This window comes from Myxine glutinosa, chromosome 11, assembly GCF_964187855.1.
Source record: "Myxine glutinosa chromosome 11, kmMyxGlut1.1, whole genome shotgun sequence".
NCBI classification, from domain to species: Eukaryota; Metazoa; Chordata; class Myxini; order Myxiniformes; family Myxinidae; genus Myxine; species Myxine glutinosa.
In genome coordinates this window covers 21,744,142-21,759,444 of record NC_136271.1, presented here as the reverse complement: position 1 = coordinate 21,759,444, position 15,303 = coordinate 21,744,142, and the positions used below count along the sequence as shown (strand labels likewise).

The following is a 15,303-nucleotide window of genomic DNA, read 5'->3' as shown; positions in this document are numbered from 1 at the left end:
GGACATTAAACTGGATGCCCCGTCTGCTGGTATTAGTTTGTGGATGTTAAAGGTCACACTGTGTCCTTTGCGAACAGTAGGCAAGCTATCACCAGCACAGTGAACCAATTACAAATACCTGCCCTAACCTATATGGGGCACTACATCTGCAGCACTGTCACGCTACCGGCAATGATTAAACTACCAGCCACAGGCTGCATACAAAAATTGAACAGCACTCATGGAGTGCATAGTCTCGCCTCAAGCATTCATTCAGAACAAAAATACCATCGTTAACTGAACACGCTACTTTTAAGGCCCATATACTTGTATCATCCATGCACCCTACTACGTCACATAGTTTCTTGGCATAGGTAATGTACTTCATAAATTTAATTATCTACTCACATCGGGTCGTAGATCGACCTGAGTTTGAATCCCGGTCAATCGTTGAATTAACGCCGGGGGGTTGACTCAGCCTGTCATCCTTCCAAGGTCGGCAAATTGAGTACCAGCTTGCCGGGATGAATGTGCCGGTGTGCGCCCCGGTTAAGAATAGGTACACCGTATCTCTGCGTGTCGCAAGAGGAGACTAAAGGGTTGGCGTCAGGAAGGGCAACCGGCCATAAAAACATTGCCTCAAAAAGGGAACCATGATGATTGTCATGGGGCCCGCAAGGCTAACCCCTGCTCTAGCAGGGAAAATGACCTTAAAAAGGTAATTTTTATATATATTTTAATTGGGTCGTCGATCAGATATGTGAAGTTTCCGATTTTTTGGATAAAGATTTCAATTCAAGCAATTATGGCTGGAAAACCACTTCACCGATGACGCCATAGTATTATCACCCTATACATCCCATGGAGAGTTCATGACATATGCCAAGTTTAATTTTTTTTCGTTGGGCAGTTTCAGAGAAAATGATGTCCAGATTTTTTCCTTTAATCCAAAATGGCTGACATACAATGTGACCTATGACATCAGATATAGCAATAAAATATTATCCAATGGGAGTCCCTCCCATGTTTAAAGTTTTGCATCGATCGGACAAGCAGTTGCAGAGAAAAACATTTTTAAAGCAAGCAAAAATATATGGACACGGACAAACACACATACGGACAGACACACAGATGGGCATTGCAATAGTCTCACATCCCTTTCAGAGCGAGTCTACAACAACAGGCATTTTAAGGCCATTTTCCCTGCCAGAGCAGGGGTTAGCCTTGCGGTTAGCCATGACAATCTTCTCCATTTTGCCCTATTTTCTGCATCTCTCCTTGTTAACCCCCTTGCCCGCATTTCTTCTTCCACCATCTTTAGCCAAGTCTTTCTCGGTCTTCCCCGTCCTCTACTTCCTTCTGCATTCATTTCCATCACTCTTCTCAACCAGTCACTTTCATCCTTCCTCAACACGTGACCAAACCATCTCAACCTGTTCCTCTTCACAGCATCAATCACAGGCTCTATTCCCATCATCTTTCGCAATTCATCATTTGTCTTCCTCTCTCTCAACTGATACTCCACACATCCATCGAACCATTCGCATTTCCACCATTTCCACCCTTTCCAGCCTTCGTTGCTGCTCTACGTTCATTACCCATGTCTCGCTCCCATAAATCATAACACTTCTCACACATGCAGCATACACCTTTCCCTTCAGCTTCAACGACACTCCCCTCCTCGTCAGCACGCCACTCAGTTCCCGAAACTTCTTCCATGCACGTCTCACTCCAACAACCGTTGCCGAGTCTGATCCACCTTCGGGGCAAGTCTAATGAATGAAATAGTTAAGTTGATGGGAAAGTGGTCAGTGGTCAGATTCACAGACAACTAAGCGAGTGGTCAGTGAGGTGGAATTATTTGATGAAAGAAAAATCTAGTTTTTACTTTATCAAATCAGCAAGGTGTTGGTGGCTGTTCGGTGTGTTTATTAGATGTTGTGGTAAAAGCAGATCCAGCTTTTACTCTCGAATGGCTGGCAATTATTTTGACCTCATCAGCATTTTGTCCGCCTTCACCGAGTGTGATTGGATTATGCTTCAACATGTACATTAACCTGAACATTTGTACTAAAAGACAGATTGCTAAACAGATTTCCAATGGAACATCAAACATGTCACAGGAAAAATGTCCTGAGATGGGTATATCCAATGTAAACGTCTTCCATTTCAAATTTACTAATAATAGTAAAGAAGGCCCGACTTAAACCTGCTTAAAACTTCAAAACACCAGTGGTGGAATCATCAACCTTACACCTTACAATTGTCACCACAGAAACGAAATTCCATGCATTCGTTTTCTATTTACAGAATAAGCCCTTCTTTCTAACAAACAAGTCTTTTCTGATGTTAGCCGTTTTGGAATCTCAACCGCCTCTCCCCCACCCCACGCTTCCCCAATGATAGTCAGTTTGAAATCCCCACTACATCCCCCACCCTCCCCCAAAAAACATCAGATAGCTTATGATGCAGGAAACAGCAGTTCGAATCTCATACACTACCTCAATTTATCCATAGTCTCTGATGTCTATAAAATGAATTCGAAATAAACACTGATTTCTAACAATGTCTCTCTCCTACATGTAATATGTACATGTTCCTCCAATAATCCAATATTGCAGAAAACTTGACAAAACATGAGTGCAGAAAGCAACTTTGTATGGGCACTAAACGATGGGTTCAATTTTTATTATGCTCAAGCAGACCAGGCAATTGAGGATAGTGCAAAAGACGCAGGTCAGAATGCAGGTTTGGTTGGAGAGGGAAATAGTGTGACTGCAATGCTCAATTTTTTGGAGAGGGTATTTGTTTTTAATCTCCAGCCCTGCATTTATTTACCTAATGAGGGAGCAAAATAGTCCATAGTCCAAAAAAAATAAAAATAATAATCTTAGCACCCTTATCTTAGAGCTGCCTAGTCTTGGTTCGTGTCTCAGTCTGAACTATACATTGTGGGACTGGCAATTCGCAAGCAGGATATTGCATTACAAAGGGTGCCATCCTTTGGATGGACATTAATCTGAAGACTCATCTGCCAGCATTAGCTGGTGGACGTTGCACATCCAACTGTGTCTATTGCATGAAGAGCAGGTGAGTTATCATCGGCATAATGGCCAACTTTTAAAAGATTCCTGCCCTAATCAACAGACAGCACTGCATCACCGGCACAGCCACACTCCTTATAGCAATGAGGCTACCAGCCACCAGGTGCTGCATATGAGAAAAGGAAGTAGTGAGAAAGTCACCAATTTAAATGGTGTTTTTCATCATTCAGAGTCTGACTCGAAGACTTTACTTTACAAGCTTTAATCTGAGTCTTCTTTAACACAGTGCAATTCTCCCCAGGCATAATTGATTGATAGAAGTAGAGTTTCAATGGACATCGAGATAAAGAATTTATTTACATTCTACCTACCTTGGTCTTTGTATTAAGCATACTTTTTTTTTTCATCCGCACATTATTTTCATCCGCAGCTCAATGGAATACTGTTCCCCCCCTCTGGGCCGGTGCTCCTGCCTCGCACCTAGCTCGACTTCACGCTGTTGAAACCAAAGCTTTCAGAATCATTGGAATCTCCCGCGATGAAGCTAACTCTGAGGGCCTTTCACTCACTCACCGCAGGCAGGTTGGTGGTCTTTCTGTCTTCTACCGACTCCTCTCCGGCCTTGCTCCTGCAACTCTCTCTGTGCTCTGTCCCCCAAATATTCCTACAGGTCGCACAAGATCTGCCAGCAACTCTCTTATGGTTAAACTGCTGAAATCTCGGCTCTCTGCTCACCTTCACTCTTTCATTCCTCTTTTCTCCCTCCTCTGGAACAAACTCCCCCCACTCCCTTCAATCCCACTCTTCCCTCCAGGTCTTTAAAACAGCTGTTCACCACCATCTCTTATCTTCCCCCATACAAAACCTTGATCTTTTCTACCCCCGCTAATTCACCCCAGATACACTTTTTTGAAATTCCAACTTCTTTCCTGGAAGTCCTTGCAGTGTCCATGTGTTTTATACCTCTCCCACCTCCCCCCAAGCCCTCTCCCTCCCACATTTCTCTCGATGTCTCTGCTCTCAAATGTTGTGTTTGTGTCCTTCCCCCTCTCTCCCCATCTTGTCTACCGTTACCCTTATTTTGTGTCTTATGTGTCGGTTTGACTTGTTGTGTGATTAATGTTAGCTCTTTCACAAGCCTCGATCTTGTATACAAAAAAATAATAATAATAATAATAAATAAATAAATAAATAATTTAAAAACTGGACAAGAAAAAATGTGATCATCCAGTTTTGTTTCAGCATTTGTGATTCTTGCATTTGGAAGGTAGTGCCTCAAATGTCTTTTGAAGACCGGTAGGCCACAACAGCAACAACAACAATGTGAAATACACTATTCAAAATCATTTGCTGCTGAGTCCGCATTTCTTATTATGCTTGGTTATATTCATCAAACAATGTCTGATTTCCCTGATTTTGTCTGGAAATGTACCTGACTAAGAATTTGTACTTCAGAAAATGTCGTTAAATCCCCTGAGTACTTATCTCCTTGGATCAGATGATGTGCACCTGTCTTTAATTTTGTTAAAATATGTTATATGAAATTATTATATATTATCCCATCCTAGGTTTCTTTCCCTGGACATTGTCCATTTTAAAAGTGGTTATACAAGGCCCAATTTGCCGAAGAAACACAGATTCTCTGTCGGTTTCCAACATTATGCAGAGATATCACCCTGTAGTTGTGGGGGTCGACTTTCTGCATGAGGAGCCTACCACCATAACAATAGGCAAACTAGAAAGGCACAGCACATACCTCCGCCAGGCTGAACAGTTTACGTTTTGTATCCCACTGATAGGCCGGATCTGCATCTGGATCTGAACCAAAATCTAATCGGCTTGTTCTTGCCATCTACCCAATTCATCTACCGAGTTCTGTCATACCTCATGCACAACCTTTTGAAACATAATTCTAGATATCGTTTTTGGTCCAATCGCTCAATGGTGAAGAATAACTATGGAATTAAAAATAATAATAATAATCTTGTATCTGGATTCGGATCTTCACCAAAATCTAATCATTTTGTCCTCGTCACACGCCCAACCTCTCCACCAAATTAAGTCTGAATCCAGCCATAACTTTTTGAGATATCCTGTTCACAGACAAAAAACAACAACAAAAAAACAAACTAGATAGGGGTGAAAACTCAACCTCTGGCCACCTTTGGTGGCAGATGCAAAAAGAGTTAATATTGACTAAAAAAAGGAAACGACAGACATTAAAGAAAATTATTAAAATTGATAGCTTGAGTGGCACATGCATCAGTGGTTAAATACATGAATGGTTAAATATAATCTTTAATGACCAGAAAGTCGTCTCCCCACTCCTTCCACTCTTTCAATTTCAGAAATTCATGAAAATGTTCCAAGTGCATAATTGTAAAATAAAGGTTTTAATGAAACAAAGGCTATCCAGATGGGTGTACAGCATCATCTTACCGGAGTGCCCACCATGGTATATGTTTTCCCCGAGCCAGTCTGCCCATAAGCCAGGAGGCTGGCATTGAACCCAATGAAGGCAGCATCAAGAACCTGAATTCCCAGCTCATTGAACAGCTACAAGAGAAAGATCAGAGGGGATGAAAAGGGAAGGTAAGAAAAAAAAAAAAATAGGACTATGAAAGTCAATAGGGAAGAGAAACAAAAACAACAACAAATGTTTTACGACCATTCCTCCCCCAACCCCCTTTTTTCCGGCAGTTGGTCGAATTATGCAATTCATCCTTTTGGATTTATCCATTGCATCAGTTTGGTACAAACCCAAACATTCTTTATCCTTCTTGATATTTTCAATCCATGACTTTTAAGGACATTTTCTCTGCTTTCTTCCTTCTCCCACAAGGTTTATTGCCTTTTTTACAGCTTCATCTCTTGACCTTCGTTGCACATTACCATACCAACCAAGTGTTCTCTTACAAACTTTTTCTTCACTCGTATTTATTTTTAATCTCACCCTGATTTCTGAGTTTGGAACTTTCTTTCATACACAATATTCATTCTTCCATCGTATTATTCTCATCTCTGTTCTTTCCATTCTTTTTACATCTTCGATCTGCATCGTTCACGGTTCGCTTCCAGACATCAATACCAGTCTGATACAGACTAACCTTTAAACTCTAACCTTTGCAGGTAATGGAATGTTTCTATACTTCATGATACCACCTACTTGTCATCAATTATTTCAGGCTGGGTTTATTATTAATTTAACAGCTAATTCTGCTCTCCTGATTCCACTCAAGTCTCTGAAGTAACAGAAACATTTGAACTTTTTGTCACCCACCCCTCACCCCTCTGCCAAGGTCGGATATGGGGGCCATTAAAATGAGCTCCGTCCGACCGGTACATCATCTGTACATGTATTTTGTGTTCACGACATTTCAAAAACTGATGAACATTTAGCTCTGATACTGCAAATTTAGATTCCTCATTACATTATCTCAACCAGATTAGATCATAGCTGTGACTGGCTGAATTATGTTGCCATGGCAACCATCTCTAACTCTGCTTGCGTACACAATATTTCCAAAAAGAAAGTTCAGGATTTAGCATTCATATTACACAGATATATGCCTCAAGATATGATCTCGATTTGATCGGATCACGGGTGTGTGTGTGTGTGTGTGTGTGTGTGTGTGTGTGTGTGTGTGTGTGTGTGTGTGTGTGTGTGTGCCAACCACCCAAACGGAAGCAGACCTCGTGTATCTGCTCCTTGTCTAAATTGAATTGTATGCTCAGGAGCATTTATTTTTGTTCATCATCTTTGTCTTGAAATTTTGATCATCTTTTTACCTCAAGAATGAAGTTTCAAACTTGTCTCCCTCCTCTACAACCTGCATGTGGCAAGCACCTTGTTAAGTCTGCCTCTGGAGTATGCTCCCCTTCCATAAATTCCCTCTCTCTTCAAATGGCACCACAGCCAACTCCGCTCCCGAGAAGGCTGAACGCCTCCTCTTTATCCATTTGCTGACAACTCCACCCTTTGCCATGACATCCCTCATCCTTCAGACCAGCAGGCTGCAGCCTCTTCCCTCTCTTCAGACACTGAAAAAAAAATAATCTTATCAAACACTTGGAATATGTCTTTCAATCCTGACAAATCTGACATTCTCACCATCTCTCACGAGAGGACTGTCTGGTCTGGGAAGCCCTCCAATCTACTTTCTTGACAATCATCTTGAGGAAGTTCAGTAATTCAAACTCCTTGGGCTCACTATCAGCTATGATCTTACTTGGGAAAATCCCATTTCAAAGTTGGCCTCCAAAGCCAGCCACCGACTGAGCATCCTCCGTCGTCCAAAGTCCATCCTTGGCACACACAAACTCCTATCAACTTACAAGGCCTTCATCCACAGCTTGATGGAGTATTGCTCTCCCCTCTGGGCTGGCTCTCCTTCCTCACATCTTGCTCAGCTTGACACCATGGAAACCAAGGCCTTAAAGATTATTGGAATCTCCTGTGTTGAAGCTGAGTCTATGGGCTTGTAATCTATCAATTCGCCACCACAGACAGGTCGGTTGTCTGTCTTCCACCACCCCCTTTCTGGTCTTGCACTGTCTGCTCTTTCCATGCTTTGCCGCTCCTCTTCCCCCACCACTCTCCCAGCTTTCTGCATGGCTTACATGGTCTACCATCAACCACCTTCTGGTTAAACTACCGAAATCCAGGATCACTGCTCACCACCACTCATTTGTTCCTCTATTTTTCCACCTGTGGAACCAGCTTCCACATCCTCCACAATCTCTTTCTTCCCTCCAGGTCTTCAAGACAGCTGTTCACCACCATCTAAGATCGTCCCCAATCTACAACCTCGATTTTTTTTTCCACCCTCGTTACTTCACTCCCTCAACACCACCCTAATCCCTCTTTCCAAATTTCCAGTTTTCCATCCTGAAAGTTTCCTTCTGTATACATCTTGTCCACCCCATGCATCCTCTCCTATCCCCCATTCCTTCCCACACCCATTGTTTGTCTGCCTCCCCCTCTATCTTGGCCTTCAGCTCTGCTGTTGGTGTTTCCCCTTCTCTCTGCTGTTCCTTTTGGCCTGTTGTGTCCTGAACCATTCAGTGTACTCGTACCAGTTCTTCCACAAGCCTCGACTATGTATACAAAAAAAAGAAAGAAAAAAAAAAAGGAAATTCTAGCCAATGTAAGATAAAGACATTCTGCCATGTTTCTCCAATACTAATACATATATGAGGCCGTGTTGAAACATCATGCCTTCTATTCTTTTTCTCCAAAACAGGTAAAGATATTTGAAAGAAACAAAGCACATTCCGCACATTAGTTCTTCCGGCCACTGGGTGCAAAATTTCATGATTCTGACACTGGATGTCTCAGCGTTATGTTAGTCAATATGGCAGAGAGTAACACGACATTGCGAGTTCTGGAAAAGCATGAAGCGCTGGAGATTAGTGTCTGGAGATGCGATAACTGGATATGACAGGGGATAAGAGTTGGGTGCACCATTACAATCCGAAGAGCAAGAGACAGCCAATGGAGCACCGTCAGAAAGGATCACCAGCCCCGACTTGGCTCCGTCACATATTCATCTCCTCCTCAAATTCTAGGAACACCTTCGTGGAGAACATCCCTTTTCCGACAATGATGTCATGGCCGCTGTGAAGCACTGCTTAAGACAGCAGGGAGCATAGTTCTATCGTGACGGCATCACAAAACTACTTGAACATTGGTAGAAATCGTGTGGACTGTACTGGTGACTATGTTGAGAAAGAAATATGCATCCTGGTAGAATAAACATTGATGCTGGTATCTGTGTTCGTTTCATTTGAGACCTTTAACTGTTTGAGAAAAATAATAGGAGGCATCACTATTCAACACACCTTTGTATATATTTTAAAAACAGTATTTAGCAATTGTAAGACCTATTGGAACAAGTTAGCAAGTAAAATATAGAGCAAATCACGAACAAGGTGATCATGTACTGAATCGGGATGAAAATTGTGTTCAGAATAAACTCCAAAGGGGATCATTCTGGCTTTGTCCAGATAGCTCAGGGCGAGCACACTATATCAACTAGGCTATTTTGGCATCCTTTTTGTTTCAAATATCAATAATAGAATAAATTTGGAAAAGGTGATGTGGAAGTGCTAATCACCATAAAACTAGGAAGGCAAATATAATTTGATGTAATTTGGGACATCCCTCCTCCACTCATGGACACCTTTGAACGATGTTATCTTTAGATTAGCATTCACCTCAATATTGACCAGTCATCCGAAAACAAAATCAGAGGACATCTTCAAATTGTAAAAAGTCTAATGTCAGAAATGATGCAAGAAAATTGTAATGTGCTGATAGAATCTTTACATATGGATACTCAATGGAATATGTTGACGATGGTAGAAACAGGTGACAAAGGAGAAAAATAGATGATATAGCAAGAGGTATGTTGATTTGTGCGCAAGAAAGTTAATGAGGAGCAAGATTGGCAGGTTAAAAAAAAAAAACCTGAACAATGGGCGGAAGATGGGACAGCAAGGAAGAGGATTCGGAGCGAGATGAATATTGAAAATAAGGGCGAAAAGACGAGTAAACAAACTTCACCACAAAACAAACATTCATAAAAGTTACTTGCAGGAAGGAGGAAGGACAAAAAGCTAATATAACAGCTGCATTTTGACACTTTCAAAACAAGGCAGGTCAAGGTGAGCAAAACAAATAAGTCGAGAAAACAAGTACTGAATCATTAAAAGTACACCGCTCCCATGGCAAAAAAAATTAATATCCTCCAGCAGGGTATGGCCGGGGCGCCTGGGGATAACGCCGTGCAGCACGTAGAGACATTATTGGGAGGAAGAGGTGTACAATAATTAATTGATTAATTGCATAATTAAAATCGATAAATAATAATCGTAAAATAATTTATAAATCAATTGGCTAATAGAATACCTAAACTACCAGTTTCATCCGAAGCTGTAACTTTTTGAAAATTAATAAAATTAATTGATCAAAAATTAAATAATTAATTGATGAATCAATAAATAAGAAATCAATTAATTAATTAATCAATAAATCAAAAATATCCTTTATAGCCACATCACTTCAACACTGTGAAGTCCAAATATCAGCTTCCTAGCTCAAAAGGTGCCTGAGATATTGACCAGATGAGAAAGAAAATAAGTAAGTGATTAATAGCTCTTTCACGCTCTTTCACGCTTAATAACTCTTTAGCTCTTTCACGAGCCTCGACTCTGTACACAAAAAAAAAAAAAAAAAATGAAAATAAATAATAATCGTAAAATAATTTAATTATTAATCATTTGGCTACAAGAATACCTAAAGCACCACCGTTTCATCTGAATCTGTACCTTAAAAAAAATCAAATAATTAATGGAATAATTAAATAATTCATTGATTAATTGATTTATCAACAACTCAAAAATACCCTTTACAGCTAAATCAGATATTACATATATTATATTACAGATATATTTTCAATTTAACTTAATAATCGTTTTTAACGAAATTCTTACTTCCATGGGAACTGCTCGGAGATGCGTTTTTTGAATGAAACTTAGCTCTTGCATGAACCTCGATCTTGTATACAAAAAAAAAACAATTTTAAAAAAAGCTGTCATTGTCGTGTCCAACTATCAGCTTCCTCGCTCAAAACGTGCCTGAGATATTGCCCAGATAAGAAAGCAAATAAATAAGTACCTAATTAATCGAAACTAATTAAGTAACTAATAAATTAATTGATTAATCAAAAAACAAAAATTCTGTTTTTGACAAAGTACTTACTCACTATTGTGCCCAAATTTCAGCTTCCTAGCTCAAATGACGGCTGAGATATCACCCGGACAAACAAACAAGAAAACAAGGAAAAAAACAAAACAACCTGAGTGAAAACCGAGTTCTCCCTTTCAGCGTGCGTCATTGCCGAACCCCCTTAGGTGCCCGGCAATGACGTTTTGCAGCGCCTGGAAATGGCATAGGAAAGGAGCAGTGTACAACAAACAACCAGAGCGAAAACTGAGTACTCCCTTTGAGCGTGCATCATTGCCGGGCACCGACGTCATGCCGCGCCGGGAGATGGCATAGGAAAGGAGCGGTGTACAATACATAGGTGGGCTTTAGAAACATGTTACATAGAAATAGCAAACAAAAAGCTCTGCACAGTTTTGAGAAGCAAATACGAAATGATCTCAGTACATTTTAACTTGCACGTGCTCAAATCTCAACTCTCAGAATTTGTTCCAGTTCCTCGCTATGGAAGTCCACTTATTTGACTAGTTTCATCACACAAGCAAGTCACTATGCTCACTTGCTTGTCCCATGGGATAACTGAAATCTGTGGAAACTATTTTGGCTCCACAGCTGGTGAAGCACACAGTACATGGAGGCCCCTCCTCCGCAACAAAGCCTCTATTTTTCATCCTCCCCGTCGCTTTTGTAAGTGAGAACCAACGTCACAGCAAGCACACCCACCATCCTCCAGCCCTCCCACTCCCCAACCCCAACAACTGCTCAAGAAGTGGCTGAAACTGATTGGATACTTTCCTTCTTAAAACCCACCAGTCATAGTTTCATCATTTCGATTTATACCCTTACAAATCGTCATCTTCTTCAACAGCCACAATTATCCCCACATTCTTGTGGGGTTGGCCAGGGGAAGTTTTTGGCCCAAGTCTTTAATGAACCAGCTGGTTAGGCCTGACGCTTCACGAAGTAGGGAGAGCAGGAATTTATAATTTGTCGACGGTGACGGCGATAGCTCACTTACTCTTCGTGAAGGATGCCATGGGATCTCCAACGTCCACCAACTAACACCAGCAGATGGGACGACAAGTTCAACGTCCATCCGAGGGATGGCACGCACATTCATGAATCACCTTGCTCTGTGAAACACCAGGGTGACAGTTTATAGCTGGGTTGGGATTCAAACCCAGGCAATAAGACTTAGAGGTAAATGTGATTACCTCTAGGCCATCCTGCCAGCCTGGATTCTACCATCTATCAATACTAAAAGAGACATTTGTCTGTGTGTGTGTCGCTATTTTTCTCAGATGGCTGAACGGATCTTCGTCAAACTACCAGGGGTTTGTTTATAAGTGAGTGCCGGGGAGTGTTTTAGACCAAAACATTTTTGGAAAAAAAACAAAACAAAAGTTATATATATATATTTTAATCGCTCTTAGTGCCTGAGCCTTTGTAGCTATGTGAAACGTAACAGTGGTTGCCGCGAAATAAACTACCTCGGGACAGGGGCTGTCCGGTCTTATTACCTCCGCCACCAAAGGTGGATGGAGGTTACGTTTTCACCCGTACGTATGTCTGTTTGTTACTTGCCAGAAAAGATTCCGGCAAGTATGTTGGTTGGTTTGTCTGTCTGTTTGTGCGCAGCACTACGTCTACATCATTGCACATAGCATCGCCATACTTTACACACGTGTCTTGCCCTGAATAGACTGCCCAATTTTTAACTCTCTCAGCCCAAGGCCTCCATTATGACGTCATAACAAGTACAAAACTTCATCCAATCAATATGCAATTTCTTGAGTGTCATGTCGGCATAAACTGGTGGGGAAAAAAAAAAAATCATGATGACGTCATCGGTCACGTGGTTCGGCCGCCATCTATCTATAATTCCAGTAATCTCTCTGTGTGTGTGTGTATGTGTGTGTGTCTGTGTGTCTGTGACCGCTGTTTCTCGACAACCACGGGTCCGATATACTTGAAACTTGCCAGGTATATTGCTGGGGACCTGAGGATGTGCCTTTTCAAGGTTTCATATTAATCGGAGAAGTAGTTACCGAGCTATGTCCAAAAAACGATTCAACCAATCAGAGAGCAGCGAGCTATCACGTGTGCCGAACGTGGCGAACAGACTCTGCCTCGGACGGCACATTTGAGAGCGTATTCATTTATTTCACGTTGGCAAACTATGTTGGCGCTATGTTGGCGTTAAACTATGTTTTAAAACTAATTAAAACTAATTTGCGATTCATCGTAACTGCGATATGCGACCTTCCGGACAGTCAAATGAGGACGTCACTTCCGGACTTACGGATAGTCATAGTGACGACGTACTGATGCTGAACGTGGCGAGCAGACGCTGTAAGGTACGATCGATTGTAGTACACGTTTATAATAACTCTGCCGATACAGGCCCGATTAACTGCAGCGCCATCCGAGCTGCGGCGTCGGGACGATACATTCATTGTACGGTCACATCACGCACTTACGGGCACGCCCATGGGCCCATGGGCACGCCCATGCATGCATGGGCGGACATTTTTTTTTTTTTTTTTGGCAAGGAACGGGCACCCACGTACGGGCACGTCCTAGTATTTTTAATTCCGGCAAGAACTCGGTCTGACCGATTTCTAGTCTGTCTGTTTGTTTGTTTGTTTGTGTACAAGATATCTCAAAAAGTTGTGGACGGATTCAGACGAAATTTGGCAGAGATGTAGCGTATGTGACAAGGACGAAATGATTAGATTTTGCTGAAAATCCGGATTCGGATCCGGCTACTAGAATTTTTAAAGTGATTCTTCACCATTGGGAGATGGGGCCAAAAACTATACATTGCAGGATATCTCAAAAAGTTGTGGATGGATTAGGCCGAAACTTTGTGGACACGTTGGGTGTCTGACAAGGACGATTCGATTCAATTTTGGTGAAGATCTCAATATGAATTCGGATATGAGAGTTATTTAATTTTTAAAGTGATTCTTCACCATTGAGTGTTTGGGCTACAAACAAACATGTAGCAGGATATCTCAAAAAGTTATGGACGGACTTGGACAAAACTTGGTGGACAGGTTGTATGTGTGACAACAAAGCAGGACATCTCAAAAAGTTGTGGACGGATGATTTTGATTAAAAGTGATTCTATATTGTGATTTTCTGGTCTACTCTGGGATACAAAATGTAAAATGTTCACCTGGTGGAGGTATGCTCTCTACTGAGTGCCGTTCTAGTTAACCGATAGTTTTATAAACCGAAGCCTGCAGATTAGGCAACATTTTATTATTATTATTATTATTATTATTATCTGCCATATTTTCAGTATTTCTGCACATAACAAACCAAACACAGATGGTAAAACACAGTACATATGGCCTAATTATTAATGACCCACTGAATGTCTGTCTGAACCATGGCCATGGGCTTTGCCTTCAAAAGATCCCTGACGTCACCTTGAAAATTTTCAAACCCTTCCATGTTGTCAAATCCGCACCTCTCAAGACCGATTTGCAGATGGTGAGGACAAGCCTGCATTTCAGTATTTGAAGAAGTGCCTTCAACTTCTTCATTATCTTCTTCAGTGGCATCAGAATCCTGACCCGATGCATTCATATCATTGATTTCAGACACAATTCCTTCCAAGACCGCTTCATCTTCCTCTCCGCCGTCTTCAAGTTTCACTGGAATTTCATTGTCAATGGCAACCCAAGCTTGGAGCTCTTCTGGATCCATTCCAGGAAGAGGATCAACATCAGCTGCATCCAGCTCTTCCTCAGCTGCAGCAAGCTCTTACTCTTGAGGTTTGAATCCTCTTCTTTTTTTTTTCCAACAACTGACAATGGTCTCTGAAGAGACCTTGGACAAGGCTCCAGACCGCAAGTGCATGGCATCAAGCATATTTATTTCGTTGCAACCTTGTTTGCTGTCAGGCGATCACCATTGCCCTCAAGCAAGTCATACCTGAAGTGACCTTTGATGGTCGGACTAATGCTCATATCACATGGCTGCATAACGGATGTGGTGTTCGGAGGAAGACTTGCGATGTCAATCGGAGTCCTCCAGGGACATCAGCATCGCTACAATTTTCAACAAGAGGACTATCGTCTTGTTCTCCTTCTCCAGACGCTCGTTCCAGTTTTTTTAATCAGTCCAGATTGAACTAGTCATCCAAGAGTTGTGTGAAGATTTGTACAGCACAGGGAAGGTCTTCACATTTTTCAAACACCGCGAGTTCTTTGACTTCCCAATCACCAGCAGTTTCGCCGTCGCTCCTTCCATGCTTGAGCACACAAGTGCAGTGATGCGGTATTTCACCATTTTGAAACCACGACCATGTCGATGTTGTTCTCTGGCAACGTATGTGCTATCTGGTAAAGCTCTGAAGTAAATTCCCGACTCATATGCATTGTAAATGGAAGAAGACGGATACGTTTCCAGAATTCTGTGCAACTGTTTCTGCTTCCACTGCATTGAAGTGTCAACATCTACCTCTGCAGCTTTTCCTTGAAGTTTTTGAAGGTCAAACCGTGTTGTTTATTCCATTGCTGGAACCAACTGTCCATCGCCTTG

At 41.7% G+C, this 15,303-nt stretch overlaps 1 protein-coding gene across 3 annotated transcripts in view; it reads right to left on the bottom strand.

The window, feature by feature from the left end:
* The window catches only part of LOC137436480 (uncharacterized), a 110,032-nt gene that overhangs the window by 81,088 nt on the left and 13,641 nt on the right, over positions 1 to 15,303 (bottom strand). For all 3 annotated transcript variants that reach the window (XM_078786453.1, XM_078786451.1, XM_078786452.1), the window contains exon 4: positions 5,463 to 5,579. In XM_078786453.1, coding sequence (XP_078642579.1) covers positions 5,463 to 5,579 — 117 coding nt within the window. The remainder of the gene's footprint in view (positions 1 to 5,462; positions 5,580 to 15,303) is intronic.